The sequence below is a fragment of the Malaya genurostris genome, chromosome 2, assembly GCF_030247185.1.
Source record: "Malaya genurostris strain Urasoe2022 chromosome 2, Malgen_1.1, whole genome shotgun sequence".
Lineage (NCBI taxonomy): Eukaryota > Metazoa > Arthropoda > Insecta > Diptera > Culicidae > Malaya > Malaya genurostris.
Genome location: NC_080571.1, coordinates 107,983,524 through 107,999,635, shown reverse-complemented (window position 1 = coordinate 107,999,635; position 16,112 = coordinate 107,983,524). Strand labels below are relative to the sequence as shown.

Genomic DNA, 16,112 nt, shown 5'->3' with positions numbered 1-16,112 from the left:
ATTTCGAATCACGGGAAATAGTGGTGAAAAACATCAGAATGCAGTTCGAATTGCTTTCTTAATTAGGAAAAACTAGTTTTCCGCAGCTTTAGATTCAAAGAAAAAATCTCATTAACTGCTTATAAACGTTTCCTGATTCGACTCTCGTCTTCCGACTGGTGACAGTTTATAAACTCCAATCCGTGATATACCTGACAACATAAAAACGTGCGAATTCTTCGAAATTAATCCTAAAACGTTTCCAAATGGGTGGAATTGTTTTGTCACACAATCGCTCTTTAACTATCACAAAACTTCAAAATGAATCGCACACCAATTCCTCAGAGATAGAACAGTTTATACTTCGGTCGAAAACTCATCGGTCTGGCAAAAAGAGAACAACTCATTTTTTTCACAAAATTAAATTTTATTAATTATTGTATTTTTCTCAATTGTTCCATTAGATTCCTACATAGCTTTTAACACACAACTTCTCCTTAGCTTTAAACATTGTTTCAGTCTCAACGATGACCACTCCATTCGATGAAAATCTCTTTCCAGAAAGCTTTTTCTTCAAATCTGAGAACAGGAAATAGTCGCTGGGGACTAAATCTGGCGAATATGGTAGATGCGACTGCAATTCAAATTATGTGTTTTCATGAGTAAACAGTGATTTGTCAACACACGAAATTCTTTTTTCTCCATGGCTTCTAACTTTCCAAAAGTAGTGTCCAGGGCCGACGAGAGGGGGGATTCCCCCCGGGCTCGGACTCTTTTGGGGGGCCCGGAAATTCGAAGTTATCATACCTTGGGGCCTTTTTTTTGCTCGCTCAATCATCCAGAGATAGAGATAGAGATTTTTTGGTCACTAAACGAAAGGGGCCCGTTGTGAAATCCCCCCGGGCCCGTTTTGCTTTCTCGGCGGCCCTGGTAGTGTCAATGAAACCAAAATATCTTACACACTAATGAACCGAATGTCATGATACTTTGAAAAACACTTTGCAAAATGACTGTTTTAACTTCTCCACTTTTCTCTTGAAATCGATCAAAAACCTCATTGATATATTTAGTATCATAGTTTGGAGTAATTTATCTAGAATTACAATACTTTCTTTGTGAGTGCATTCCTCATAACAGAAATGGACATGCGCACTGCTGTTTAGATGTTGTTGTGGTAGTGATCTTCCCTTCCTGCTTTATGAACCTACAATGAATTGACATTAGTAGTAGCTATTTTATTCCAGCGAGTTAAGTGCCTTTCTCCTTTTATTTCATCAATCAGATATCATTGAAACGATACTCTCAGGATAGTGCAAAAACATCAAATGATATGAAAGATCTTGCTTTGTATGATGCTACAAGAAATGAAACTCTATTGGGTTGAATCGCTTGTGCTTATAGTATATTCAGAAAAACCGGAAAACCGTAAAAAAATAGAAACTATAAATATTACATCTATTCATATAGCGTTAAAAAGTGATTTACTTATTCAGCTATCCATCATTAAATTGAATAAAGAAACGTTCGTTTATAAGCAAGCCAATCAGCCAAATCTTTGGCTTTTCTAATTCATACTTTTCTCATGCACATCATTTCAGATTGTGTATTGAACGTTAGAATCATCGCAGAACGACGGTCTCAAATTCAGAACTAAATAAAAATTTCAGTTTTAAATTAAATATACAACATTTTAAAAATCTGTACATTTCATACGAATCTAAGCTCGGGGTGCGCTCGGATTCAAAAAACGAACATACATTATGGCGCACAATCCTAAAGCTGCACGCGAATTCAAATTCTTTGGAAGATCAGTTGAGTTTCAAAAATAAAATTTTATGAACTATTTATTATTATTTTTAAAATTTCGTATTTCTCAGTTCACATAAATACAGTATGTTTAATTAATTTATCTTGTTTTATAACAAAAGAATGAACATATTCAGCGATCATAATAAACTGCTCTCCTTGACGGAAATCAGTAGCCTTAACGATTGCTTCGAATACCACACCGTCGGATCTTTTTGCCACTTCACCACATGTCACAGCTGACACTCTCTCTCTCCTTAAGCCGGCTGACAAAGGTGCAACCGAAGGTTTCCCTTAGCGGTGTTGGTTTGTTTGGTGCGAGCCTTGTCGATGCTGAGAGATGCAGTTTAGGATAGGAAAAAGGAACACCAACGAGCGCCATTCAACTTGCATTACAATAAAAAAAGGCTTTGAAACAAGATAACTAAATTGATCCTCCTTGCTTTGTTCGTTTTTGTGTTCTACTCATTCAAAGGCATTCTCCGATTTTCTATGCTTCGGTTTCGGTTCCTTCTCGTCTTAGGTGCATTGAAATAGATTTCCTGAAACCGGGATTGATTGTACCAGGAATTTACCGGTGAAATGTACAACAAAGGCAAAGGAATATGATGATAAAATCTTCATAATGTATTGTTTTGGAAAACCATTGATAATCCTTATGAAAGTTATGCTTCGTTCAAATTGGCTAAACAGGGCTCCACATGTTTTGTGCAGCACTTATAGAAGAAATTAAAATTCAAATTATTGTTACAACATCATATCAGCTGCTACTCGGAAATGCATGACTAGTTGAGTTTCACATTTTTTCAATAATGCAATTCAGCAGTATTTCATTCATTCCCAGCTCAAGAATGTCCTCTAACAATAATAAAATCAGCTCTCCACTGTGCATCACAAATACAGAAAAATTGATTCCAATAGTTTGTTGAAAATAAAGGAATGTAGTGTCAGGACAAAAACACTTTCGAAATTGGAATACACTTAATTCACACAAGGACATATTGAGTTCAACAACAGAAGTTTTATTCTAAATAATATTTATCATCACTGATTATTTGATGCCGAGTTCTGAACTTAAACAGTATTAAATGATAAAATGAAAAAAAAGTTTAAATGGCTCACCATTGAAATTGGAAACAAATTTCCCACCTAGATTAAGTGGAATCAGCCCCAATTCTGACCAATAGTTTTGAAATTCTTGAAATGGAAGCTGAAATCAAACTGTATTTGCAGTATCTACAAATCAATTTTGACTATCTCGAAGTAGTTCAAAGCATCAATTGAAATACTGTTAAGTTCAGTGTCCAATCTCAAAGAATTTAGAACTCTTCAGTATTTGAAGAAATCATGTTTAGTATAAAATACAAGCTTAATAGAGTGAGTAGTCACTTTGATATAAATCCCTACTGGTTTGTTGCTTAAATCACAATTGAACTAAAATCATCGAAGTATATTTTGATACACACTTAGAAAAAAGCGTGTAAATTTATGTCACATTAAAGAAGCGTCGCAATTCACTAAAAATCACTTCTCAAAATAAATAAAAATGAATCGTAATATCAATAACTGTACAACTAGCTCAGCATAAGTTGACATCGAAACAAACACAATATTTATTTTTACGTGTTAAACGATGAAATACTCTGTTCTCTCCAAAGTAATTCACGGCATGCTTGAACTTACGTCAAGTGCGCGAGAATACAAAGCTTGAAACGTTTCCGGTATGTTGTCTGTAAAGAACATTGCGCATTAAAAACTGAATTTTATATCATTTGTTTGCACTTTATGAAAAAAACATTAGCTTTTCATTCTTAGTTTCATCTTATCGCATAGTCATAGCATCGGCACATCCTTACTCTTTTTATTCCCTTATATATGGTGGAAACCCTCATCTCCTGCCTTTGGGATGTTCGGTTTGAGTTGGAATGATATCAATTCCCATTATTATTCAGCAGAATCAGAAGAAAATATGATGGTATCAGTGTGTATTCCACCAAGACCGTCACCACAACGCAATGTAAAACAACGATATAGTGTAAAAACTTAGATCAAGATCTATAAATTGGCGAAGAGCTCATTTCAAATTACTTGAGTTTTATAATAATGTCCTAGTATGCGTGCTTCACAGGATTTCTTTTATATTTCTCCAAGTCCCTGCTAGGCCGCCATGTTTTTGTGACCATCATCTTTTCCGCAAAGACGAAAACAACGAAGTAGTATATAAGTCCGTTGTTGCTAAATATCTGTGATATTTAGCTGTGAAAGTTGATTTTTTATGTTTGATTATAAATGTGATATCGTTATGAAGCATGCGGTGCCAAATTGTAATACTGACTATCACAATCGATGAAGTGTTGTATTTTACTTCATTTTGTTTACTTTGCTCTCACTGACTTGCTAGCTTTGAAGGCCCCGAAGGACTGAGATGTTGGTTACGATAGCACTAGCTGGAGCGCCTTATTGTTGCCACCGGGCTGTATTTCTCATCACCGTCAATATACAAGTTCATACTGTACTATAGTTTGCATAATTACTTCTGCATTCATAAGAAAAGTGAAAAACACTCATTCAATTGCTCTGTAGCACACAACATTGCGTGAAATTTGTTGCATACCTGAGGGCGAAACCTAGATTAGTTCGCTTTTTGTTCGTTTCTATGGGTAGACTTTAATTAAACTGGTTGGGTATGCACTAGTAATGAAAAAGATACTACCTAAACATGCGTTCTTTGGAAAGCGAAATAGTTTTGCTGTTTATCTCATTTCATTACCCAATGCTATCAATCGAATTCAAAGCTCAAATGATAGAAACTGTGAGTGCGGTTCGAATTTCTGTTCTGCAATAAAAAAAACTGTAGGTACTTATTCGAGAGTAGACACATTGTAAACAAACCGGCTCCCTGTCACGACACCATCATGATGAGATCAAAATCGGAACTTCAAAATCAGCTGATTGAAACGTAAACAAACAATCAGTAATGTAATTGCTTTACGGTTTACCTCGTTTAGTGCACGAAAATTAGTGAATTTTGGGTCGACTCTTTCACAATAACTTGTCGGTTCAGTTAAAATACAGCAGACAGTGTTTTGGGACACCAAGTATAGGTAATTTTTACAATTTGAGAATCGCGATGAGTATCAAAACATCGAAGTGTTTGGGTCTCGAAACGCGAGGGGCGCAACGTAATCGGTGTACTTTCAAATGGCTGCCCGAATAAAAAATACTTTAAAAAAACAATACGATTTGCTGTTACAAAACCTGCCACAACTATGCTTTCCCGTAAAAAAATAAACCATTGATTGTACAGCATAAACAATTGATTCACAATTAGATATATGGGTTACAATACATTTTATTGTATCTTGACAAGATTTTTTTCATTTCCAACGATTCAATATATTGTTTCTACGATTCTACAATTGAATTTATTGTACACGTGCTGTTTCAAACAATATGCAAACTGTACATTTTATTGTTTTCCAAGAAAACATGTATGAGAAAACTTTATGATTTGAATGGTTACGATACTTAACAACCTATACATTCTATTGTAAAAAGCATTTTCACAATTAATTGAATAGTGTGATACTTAACAACCTATACATTCTATTGTAAAATGCATGTTTACAATTAATTGAATAGTGTATAACAATACATTAAAATATTTTTCAACGGTCAACCCGAATAAAAAATATTGTAGAAAAACAATACGACAAAACAACACAATTTACTGTTACAATACCTGTCACAATTTTGCTTTGACCATTGAAAAATATTTTAATGTATTGTTATACACTATTCAATTAATTGTAAACATGCATTTTACAATAGAATGTATAGGTTGTTAAGTATCGTAACAATTCAAATCATAAAATTTTCTCATACATGTTTTCTTGGAAAACAATCAAATGTCCAGTGTGCATATTGTTTGAAACACCACGTGTACAATGAATTCAATTGTAGAATCGTATAAACAATATATTGAATCTTTGGAAATGAAAAAAAATCTTGTCAAGATACAATAAAGTGTATTGTAAGCCATAGATCTAATTGTGAATCAATTGTATTTGCTGAAAAATCAATGGTTTATTTTTTTACGGGTATGTCATGCATTCAACTATCAGTATCATTCAAGTTTGTCTGCAATGCGCTGGACGACGTCATTTCATATTCATCAATTGATAGAACCACGTTATGTCATACATATTTTGTTGGCTTGATAACGACCAACGAGCTTTTCCAGAAATTAATAAATTTTCTTGCTCAGGTTATCGGAGCTGATTTCAAAAGGAATAACTCTTTTTGATAGTTGATAGTGTATATCTAGAAATCAAAGGATTTGAGAATGAATGTTACACAGTAGTGAAATTCTCTATAATTTTGAGTGATTTATATATTGGATGAAATTGTACATACCATTGGTGCACTGTGAACTTCACTGGATCTTTATAACTCAACATTGATCATCAAATACATATCTACACAATTGGTAGGTTTTTAAGAACAATTTGTGATTCGTCCATTGATTATGGAATTTTTATCATGTCACTACTATCAAAGAGAGCTCAGATGAAAAAGTTTAACTTTCCTACATAGAAAGAAAAGATGAAACTTACACGACATGTAAACCAATAGTAGTATTTAACAGACATCAGTTGAAACGAAAATCTGATTTAAAACCATGATTGATGTCAAATTACATTGAAATGCATTTACTTTTTCTTTGAATAAGGCTGTACGAGTATATTTACAAATCGCTTAGTTTTGTAATGTAACTTTCCATTCAAATACCTGCTCCAAATATGTGCATGAAAATAAATGTAAATTCACAACATATTTTTATCTGTGTATGATTCGTGAAATCTGTATATCGGTATTGATTTTAGGAAACCTGTAAAAACACTATATTCTGTTTATAATCTGTGTGCGCATGCTAAACTCTGTATGATACAGATAAATCTGTATTAATAGCATCTCTGAATATAAAAAAGTCCCGGGTTGGCGGTTGAATGCATAGGACGCTGGGTAACAAGCCAGTTGTCGTATGATCGAGCCCCGACCTGGAAGGATTCTTAGTGTCATTAGGATCCATAGTACTAGCCATGCAATGATTCCGTACACTAAGAATCGGCTGCGAAGTCTGTTGATTTCTGTTTCCGTGAAAGGAATGAAATGCCCGTCCGATAATGTCTTCGAAATTTAGTTGAAAATATTCTGTGAATTTTTTAGAATGATTCATTGAGGTTACCGCTCGTGTTGTATTTTTTTCTGACTGAAGATCTCCTGAAAATTGCAATGCTTGGAATAACATACATCCACTTGATCATCGAATTTCTCGACTTTGAAAGCTAATATCTTAAATCCACCGTGACAAAGTCTAGATAATTTAGTATAGATACGATTAGTACATAAAAACATATATGTTGTCGCGATAAAAATAAAGTCTTACATTTTTTCAGTACATTTTTTCAGTCAGTTTCAATGTGTCCGCCATTTTATTCGCTTTAATTTCCTGGTGGTGTCCGGAAAAAGAAGAGGAGAGGAGAGAAATCAACTCTACTCAACAAGGTTTCTAAACACGCAGACGCAAAGGGAATCTAGGGAGTCAGGGAGGAAGATTCAAAATCTATACGCGACCCACTGCGACCCACTGCTGAGGACCACAGAAAGAAAAGATGAAACTTACACGACATGTAAACTGATAGTACTATGAAATATACATCAGCTGAACGGAAATCTGATTTAAAACCATAATTGATGTAAAATTACATTAAAATTCATTTAGTTTTTCATTGAACAAGACTGTATATTTACAAACCGCTTCGTTTCGTAATGTAAATTTCCATTCAATTGCCTGCTCCAAATATGTGCATGAAAATAAATGTAAAATCACAAAATATTTTTATCTGTGAGGCCCTGGTTTTTAGTGCGATCAGTTGATATCATTTGCTTAAACGAAATAAAATTCCAAGATTGTTATATGAATAGAAATTTCATACAATCTTTTTTTACACTAAATTTACTAAATCATTGCGTTTCTGTGTGGTTATGGAAATGAAATACTCAAATAGAGTAAACGTTAACGTTCATCTATAGGTACAAGTTGGACTAGCAGCTCAATTCAAATTTCTATGAATTGAAGAGTTTAAGACGAATCATTATGAGATACAAAATCCACGAATGAATTACTTATTTTACTTACTTCTCGATCTTTGATGTGACACATAACTTCGGCGGATAAGACATCTAATCATATTGGAATGAAATTATTCATCAAGGATAACAAAACAATATGAACTGTTTAAAATTGAAGTTTTTTTTATCAACTCGCTGGTATAATAAAATTTGGAACACAGTTATCTAAATTTGGATTACCCTGTTGATTTTCCCTCTAAGCTTTGTGTTCTAAGTTCCTCTTGGGAATAATAATGCCAGCAAATCTTCCATTGATCTCGTGGCAAGGAAACGATTTAACAAGGGTTTGGCGAAAGCGGAAAGCAATCTCGTAACACTTTCCGGGAAGTTTCGCAAGAACGATGGAACAATATCTTGAATAACAACATTCAACAGATCAGACAGCTCTCCACCAAACAGCATTCCCTCGATATTTGTCTAAAATTACAAAGAATATTTAGCTAAATGCAAGCTCACCATACGGTGCGATTCCATTACTTCCAGTGAATCAATCATCAAACTCAGTGAAAAATCACTTAGTGTCAGCATTCCATTTCCGTCATCTGTGATAGTGGCCCAACCGGAAGCCAAAACCCCCTTGGGGCGTATGAAAAAATTACCAACTCCAAAAACAGGAATCAATCCGTACAAACGTCCGTTCATGTCGTAGAACCCATTAATGATGATTTCGTCATCGTAACGAAATTCGAACGGAAATCGCAAGTTTGATAAATCAACTTGAAGCCGCCCCACGAATTCGTCCAGACCTTCGATGCGAATTGGGGTCATTCGGAGATCGAAACTGAAATAGAATGAACATTTCGATAGGATCCCGTTGTTACCAAATCCAGAATTACGCTACTGACTCAAGCAATCCCCCCAAGCTGGCGTTGATAGAAAGATCTTCGTTGAAATATGGAGCAATCACTGGGAACCCAGTCTCAGGGTTGCCGGTGCGCATCAGTTGACGAAAGTTTTCTAGTATTCTACGCATAATTGCATCCGTAACAACTCGTTGGCTGGACGCTTCTGGAAATTGTACAGAACATAATCAACGGTAATTAGTTATCAAATTAACTATCATTCAGTATTCTATAATACCAGAGATTCCAAAAACCATCACAGCCATCAGAACAATAAACTGGAAAAAGGTTTTCATGTTTGCCTTTTGCGTGGAAATCCAATAGCACCTCTAACGTTCTTGGGTTGATTTTCACAGATGAATAATGCTGTTTACCTTCTCCCAATTTGGTGTAAATTATAAATGATTCCGAGAATAGCTGCGCAGTTCAATAAATTAGCTGATTAGCGAACGGTGTGTGTTGTCTGAAGAAGATAAACGCGACTAATACGAAAATAATCTTAATCATTGCTGATAATTGTTTGTTTTTCAAGGTGCAGATTTGGCACAGGTGCTATGCAAACGTGTATAATGAGAAAACTTTTGATTTAGTACAATAATTGGCAGGCTAGGATGTTTCTCTTTGAATGCTTTTTAATGAAACTGATATTGTTTTTTATTCAGCAGCCTCAACAAGTATTTTCAATCATTCATAAGTTACCCGAAGTCGATGCACAAGAAATTAACTTTCACAAACTATTACCGTTTTTTTACGACTCTTCGTTCCACATGAGACAAAAAGCAGTCGAAAACCTTTTCATATCTTTTTGCTTTTCTCATAGCGAAAAGCTTTGCGATTGTTGAACAGAGACATATGCCATTCTAATCAGTTCATCGCAAAATGCCGGTATGTGTGCATGTGTGTTTGTGACCTTTTTGTTCATTCATTTTTCACGGATTCTCGACGACTGAGCCAATTTTCACAAACTAAGATAGGTTACATATAAATTTTCTGATTTTTTTTCGGACCCCATTGTCTTGGAGATGACAACACTGATTTTAACAAATTCATATTCAAATGAAATGTCTCAGGACCTCATACAAATTTCAAGTTTAATCAAGGGGATTGAAATAAATATGATAATTTCAAGTGTGTTTTAGACTTTTTCGGTACAAAACGCCAGTTTTGATCGGAGCTCCAGAGATACAAGGTTGCGCATAGGAACCACATTTTGTTCTCTGGTTACACTAGACTAAACAAAGAAAAGAGAAAGCGAGCACGGAATCGAAAAGCAGAATAATGAAATCGATTTAGAAGATTGAATGTTTATAATCGTTTAGTAGTTTTCCATCATGGAGTACTGGAATGTCGCTCACCGCGTTTTCATATAAAACTCGTTTTCGAAAAATCAGTCGTACGTTACAACTATTCGTGAGTTCAAAAAACATTTCACATTGAAGCCGAAAATGTCGGTGCAGTTATAGACGTTACGAAGCGTTACATGCGTTACTTTTTGCCTTTCTCATATAGAAAGGTTATGCAATCACTGTGAAAACCGACTTTTGAACCGAGGCCCGGAGGGCCGAGTGTCATATACCATTCGACTCAGTTCGTCGAGTACGCAAAATGTCTGTGTATGTGTGTGTGTGTGTGTGTGTATGTGCGTATGTGTGCATGTAACGTTTTTTTGCACTAACTGTTCTCGGAGATGGCTGAACCGATTTTCACAAACTTAGGTTCAAATGAAAGGTCTTGAGGTCCCATACAAAATTCCTGAATATTATTTCGATCCGACTTCCGGTTCGAGAGTTATGGGGTAAAATGTGCAAAAAAAAGAAAATATGTGTTTTAACTTTTCTCATAGATGGCGCGACCGATTTTCGCAAACTTAGGTTCAAATGAAAGGTCCTGTGGTCCCATACGTAATTCCTGAATTTCATCAGGATCCGACTTCCGGATCCGGAAATATAGGGTAAAGTGTGTTAAAAATTATACACCGTCACTGAAAATGAGGAAAAACCTTAAAAAAATTTCTAAATCGACTTCAAATCTTTTCCAATTTGATGGTTTTTGTCAGTAGACGGTCAAACAAACCGTTTTCGGTTATTCTTTTAAGAATCGAAGAAAATTTTTTTTTGCCTTTCTCATGTAGAAAGGTTATGCAATCACTGTGAAAACCGACGTTTGAACCGAGGCCCGGAGGGCCGAGTGTCATATACCATTCGACTCAGTTCGTCGAGTACGCAAAATGTCTGTGTGTGTGTTTGTGTGTGTGTATGTGCGTATGTGTGTATGTAACGTGTTTTGCCCTAACTTTATGGGGTAAAATGTGCAAAAAAATGAAAATATGTGTTCTAACTTTTCTCATAGATGGCGCGACCGATTTTCGCAAACTTAGGTTCAAATGAAAGGTCCTGTGGTCCCATACGTAATTCCTGAATTTCATCAGGATCCGACTTCCGAATTCGGAAATATAGGGTAAAGTGTGTTAAAAATTTTATACCATCACTGAAAAGAGCGAAAAACCGTAAGTTTTCTAAATGGACCTCAAATCTTTTCCAATTGATAGTTTTTATCAGTAGACGGTCAAACAAATCTGTTTCGATTATTCTTTTAAGAATCGAAGAAAAATAATTTTGAAGAATACCACAGTATTATATATGATATTTTGATTGATATGAGAAAGGCATAATTATACCACTAGGTGGATTAAAACAGGTTTTTTTGTAAGTTATAGGCGTTACATTTGTTATTTTAAATAAGTTTTAGGCGTAAATTTTAAGCAATGGGACGGAAAGATCACAATGTCAGTTTTCTGGGATCGGCATAGTATACTTTTGGAGGACAACCTCAAATCAGAAAAAAAAATCCAGTATTAGCATGCAATAATGAACCGATTGAAGGCCGAAATCGCTATAAAATGGCCTTACATGAAGCACATGAGTATCGCTACCATGGTTAAAATCAGCGGTTTAGGTTTCAATTACTTGGGCATCACCCTCGTTCACCTGATTTGGCTTCCTCGTACTATTATCTATACTCAAACGTTAATTTATCTCTGAGAAATTTATGTGAGTCTCGTTTTGGAATTCCAGATCACTATTTCCGGAACTGGAATCCGAAACCAGTATAGCCAAAGTAAATTTGTATGACCATCTACTAATATGACCTAAAAATTAGGAAGATGATTTCCGTTCTCCACGAATCGGCCGTGCAACTCTATGCAGTTAATTGTCGTCATTTCAAGTAGGAATGTAAATGATCTCAGAATATATGACATCATCAAAAGTCTTGTGGATTGTTGTTACAGAAATAACATGACAGTAATCGTTAAGAAGTGTAATACTTTTTTTTAATAATCCGTAATGTCAGTTCCAGTGGAAAAGTTTAAAGTGTCTGTAAAAACGCCGATAAAAGACACATCGATAATTAAGTGCATAAGTAGTCTTCAGTAACATTATTTTTTTATCTGAGGGCCCCTCCCGAAACGAAATCCTGGGTACGGGCCTATCTGAAGAAGTATGTGAATGTACAACTCGCAAAGATATTTCTATTTGTTTAATTTTATCGGAGATGCCAGAGCTTTTTTCAAACAATATTGGCTAAATTAAAAGCTAATATCAGGTCATTGATTAAGTACGGGAATCAAATGGCAGATACTTCCGTTTTCGAGGATAAAATTGTATAAGAGCAATTCTAAAAATTTTAACAATTTTTCTATCCACTCAATTGAATTGGAAATGGCTTAATCGATTTCAATAACCCTTGGACTCGTTTGAAATGGGTTCATAGATCAAGTTCCAAGAAGAAATGACTTTCATTTCCTGTTCCGGAGATCTAAAAGTTTATAGAATCGCCAAAAGTTTTCCAATATTTCCAGAGATATACGCGTTTAGGAGTGCCCAAATTTTGTAATGATGCCTTGCTCATATATAATACTGTGGTATTCTATTCAAAATGTTTCTCTTCGACTGAAAGAAACCATTGTTTGTGCATTAATTAGTAGGAGAAGATGGGGTAAAACGCACCCCCGAGGCATAATGCACCTTTTGATTTTCTCAAAAGTTACCAATTTTTTTCACTGAAATTTTAATGAAACTGAAAGTCCGCCATAACAACATATTACTATGCAATTTTGGTAGGGATGGTTAAAAAAAAAAACAATTATGTCTCTGTTATAAGCAATTTTTGATGTTCGTTCCATAGTAATTTTGTAGGGTGAGGAAGACGATTTATATTATTTTATTTATTTTAATTGTAAAATTAGTTCTAATACAGACGATGTATTTGCAATTTTATAGAAAAATCGTCAAATATATCGTCTCATATTTTTGGGGGCAAAACGATCCGAATTGTGTGAGGCAAAATGCTCAAGAATTCTCTTACAAAAATTATCCGTAAGTTATCAATTTAATGAATAATAGTGAACAATCTTCCACCTGGCAAATTTGTTCACAACGATGTACCTAGGGATGTCCGATACCGAGTCGATACTTTGAGGTATCGATACTTTCTATCAAGAATCGGGTATTTTTGGTATCGATATCACATAAGAGCGATACTGTTAGTATCGATACTTTTGGTCTCGATACTTACAGTATCGCAACAGATTAAAGTCAATTCCCATTACGACGGAATATTTTTTGTTTGTTTCATTTACAGAGGCATTAACCAGAAAAATTTCATTAGCCTGTGTGCGGGGTTGGGAATCGAACCCAGGTGGACAGCGTGAAAACTATCGACTATACCTGTGTGAAAGGTATAGATTATACCCGTCCCCAATGGAACATATTTTTTTCTACGGCTTCGAAGAAGCGCCAGGCTCGTGTATGGATTGGTATGACGTGTACTAGCCGTCTTTGAAACTCGTTCTCGACAATCTCGCTTCGTCCCACGAATGCACTGAAAGAGAGTTCAATGAGAGAAAACCATCAACAAAAACAGGCACATAAAGGCCATACTCCCAGAGGATTCAATAATATCATTTTTCACATTCATAGCACTTTCTCTCAGTGCGTCTGTATGACGACGTGAGATTGTCGAGAACGAATATCAACGACGGCTAGTCCACGTCATACCAATACATGCGCGAGCCTGGTGCTTCCGTTCCATCCGTCCCCGGTCCCATCGTAATAGCAACAGGAATTGTTTCTATTTCTTCGCGTTTCGCCTTCGACTCATCAGTGCTTGAAGCAGATCAATTTGAACTGCTATCTCGCGTCTAGCAGTTCAATTAAAACCGCTAGCTTAGCACTGATTATCCGAAGGCAGAACGCGAAGAAATAGAAAAATATGTGCTTTTGCACAAAATCACTAAATATTAAATAGGAATTGGTTTTTAGTGTAGTGTCCGTGTATCGACATAAAGGTTATGACAAGAATTTTTTTGAGAAATAGGTGAAATGTGAAATCATCATGATTACAACACAAAGTGGCTTGCGGAAATTCTTTGACGTGGACCAAAAGTCGTGAAAGGCGAAGTGCAATTCATGTGACAAGAAATATACGTATTGTTCGGATACGCGCGAAAGAGGCTAAAAGAAAAAACCTGTTGTAAAGAAATTACGTCCTTTCTCGCACGTTGCTTATTTATTCTAATTTTAATAACAGTGTTGTATTTTATGTGAAGGTGAGAACATCATCCAGGGGTTCACCGTTGGTCGTAACACGTATACTGGTGATGCAATTTATGGAAAAACCTTTCTGTACATCATAAAATAACGCCACAGTCGACAATTTTATTTTATTCCGAAATGATTGCTGCGCAAGTATCAATTGATAGTTACAGGTATCGATACTTTATTGCCTTTTGATACCTTGTATCGATACCCAAAATTTCGGTATCCTGATACCCTAGGTATCGATACTTTGCCTTCCGAGTACCATTCCTACCTGCCTCTATGTTTAGATAATCGTCACTTCGCGTAATTTAAAATGTATTATTTTCATGTATTCCACGATCGGGCGTCATGCCTCGCATATATTTCAATAGACAATTTTTAAGGGTTCTGGAAAATAAGATATTTCATGTATTTTTCAATGCATTCAGCGAGTATTTGTACGTAATTTTGAGAAATAATGATTACGGAAGAAAGTCATGCATGAAACTCTTCCGTATTATTCTCTATAGTTAAGCTATAGCTACATTTCCTTAGGGGGTGTGTTTTACCCCATCTACCTCTATAACATAGAGAATGAAACAGTGCCTTGGTTAGGCCATCCATTAGAAAACGTACCGGTACAATCGAAGTCGGTTCGTACGGCCACCAACTAGCATGACGTAAAAACTCTACTAGTTTTTTTTTTAATTTTGAATTTTTTTACGATTTTGCCATCGTACTCTGAACGACGATTTAAATTTTCGGTGTATCCGAAAATTTGCAGTAATTTTTGGAAGAACAACAAGACTTTTAAGGGTCAAATGAAAGGTCTTATGTTCCTACCAAAAATTACTGCTTGTTTGCGAATGCAACAAAATATTTAAATCGTCGTTTAGAGTACGATGGTAAATATCGTATAAAATCTTCACAATTTGAATAAAAACTAGTAGAGTTTGTACGTCATGTTAGTTGGTGGCCGAACTCGATTATACCGGTTCTCTGGTTCAGGTACTGGAAGTACATACAATAGTGAACCCACTTCGTTTTCTAATGGATGGTCTAACCGATCAGAGAACTGTTTCATTCTCTATGTTATACTAGTTAATACACAAACAAATCCTTAGTTTCTTTCAAAAACCGAAGAGAAGCATGTAGAATAGAATAACACAGTATTATATTTGAGAAAGGCATCATTACACCACTAAGTGGATTAAAACAGGTTCTCGATGATAATTCTGGTCGCGATTTAAATGTCGCTCTTCTAGTCATTATAAGAGATGGCTCGCTACTCGAGATATTTCTTAGTGAACTTCGACAGCACAATTTTCTCTTTCAGTAATCGTAAAATATTCCTGTTTAAATTCTGAAAGTTATGATGTAGATTTCATCTGTCTTTATAATGTAATCAAACTTTATCAGCTTCTTGTGGAAACAACCGACTTGATTAGCTTATCGCACGATCCAGAGTCAACACGTTCTTTTAAGTCGTAAACCTGCTAGATTTTTAGTTCGATACAAGGTTGTAGACGACATTTCTGGGATGCTGAAGTTGAGATTCCGCTTGCAATAGATGGCCACTCTTCTCGATGTTTTTGCGACATCCAGCTTCGATTCCATCCCGATCTGGACTTACTAGTTGTAAACAAACGATCTCCGAATACCTTTATTACATTACAAACCGGTATTTTGGCCACATTCATCAATTTCCAAA

At 35.4% G+C, this 16,112-nt stretch overlaps 2 protein-coding genes and 1 pseudogene across 3 annotated transcripts in view; 1 reads left to right on the top strand and 2 right to left on the bottom strand.

Moving 5' to 3' along the window:
* LOC131429444 (acetylcholinesterase) overlaps nt 1–16,112 on the top strand; it is a 265,785-nt gene that overhangs the window by 125,117 nt on the left and 124,556 nt on the right. The window lies entirely within an intron of this gene.
* Nucleotides 2,677–8,031, bottom strand: LOC131428756 (uncharacterized; annotated as a pseudogene).
* On the bottom strand, nt 8,086–9,235 carry LOC131429447 (uncharacterized). Its single transcript, XM_058593576.1, has 4 exons — nt 9,061–9,235; nt 8,826–8,988; nt 8,458–8,761; nt 8,086–8,397 (listed from the first exon to the last, which is right to left on the bottom strand). The coding sequence occupies exons 1-4, from the start codon at nt 9,116–9,118 to the stop codon at nt 8,191–8,193; spliced, it is 732 nt and encodes a 243-aa protein (XP_058449559.1). The 5' UTR covers nt 9,119–9,235; the 3' UTR covers nt 8,086–8,190.

Excerpts from the sequence above, each read along its gene's own strand:
- LOC131429447 (XM_058593576.1), bottom strand. The coding sequence starts at position 9,118 with ATGAAAACCTTTTTCCAGTTTATTGTTCTGATGGCTGTGATGGTTTTT. Across the intron at positions 8,762-8,825 it reads AGCTTGGGGGGATTGCTTGA|TTTCGATCTCCGAATGACCC; the intron begins GTCAGTAGCGTA and ends ATTCTATTTCAG. Across the intron at positions 8,398-8,457 it reads TGATGATTGATTCACTGGAA|ACAAATATCGAGGGAATGCT; the intron begins GTAATGGAATCG and ends TTGTAATTTTAG.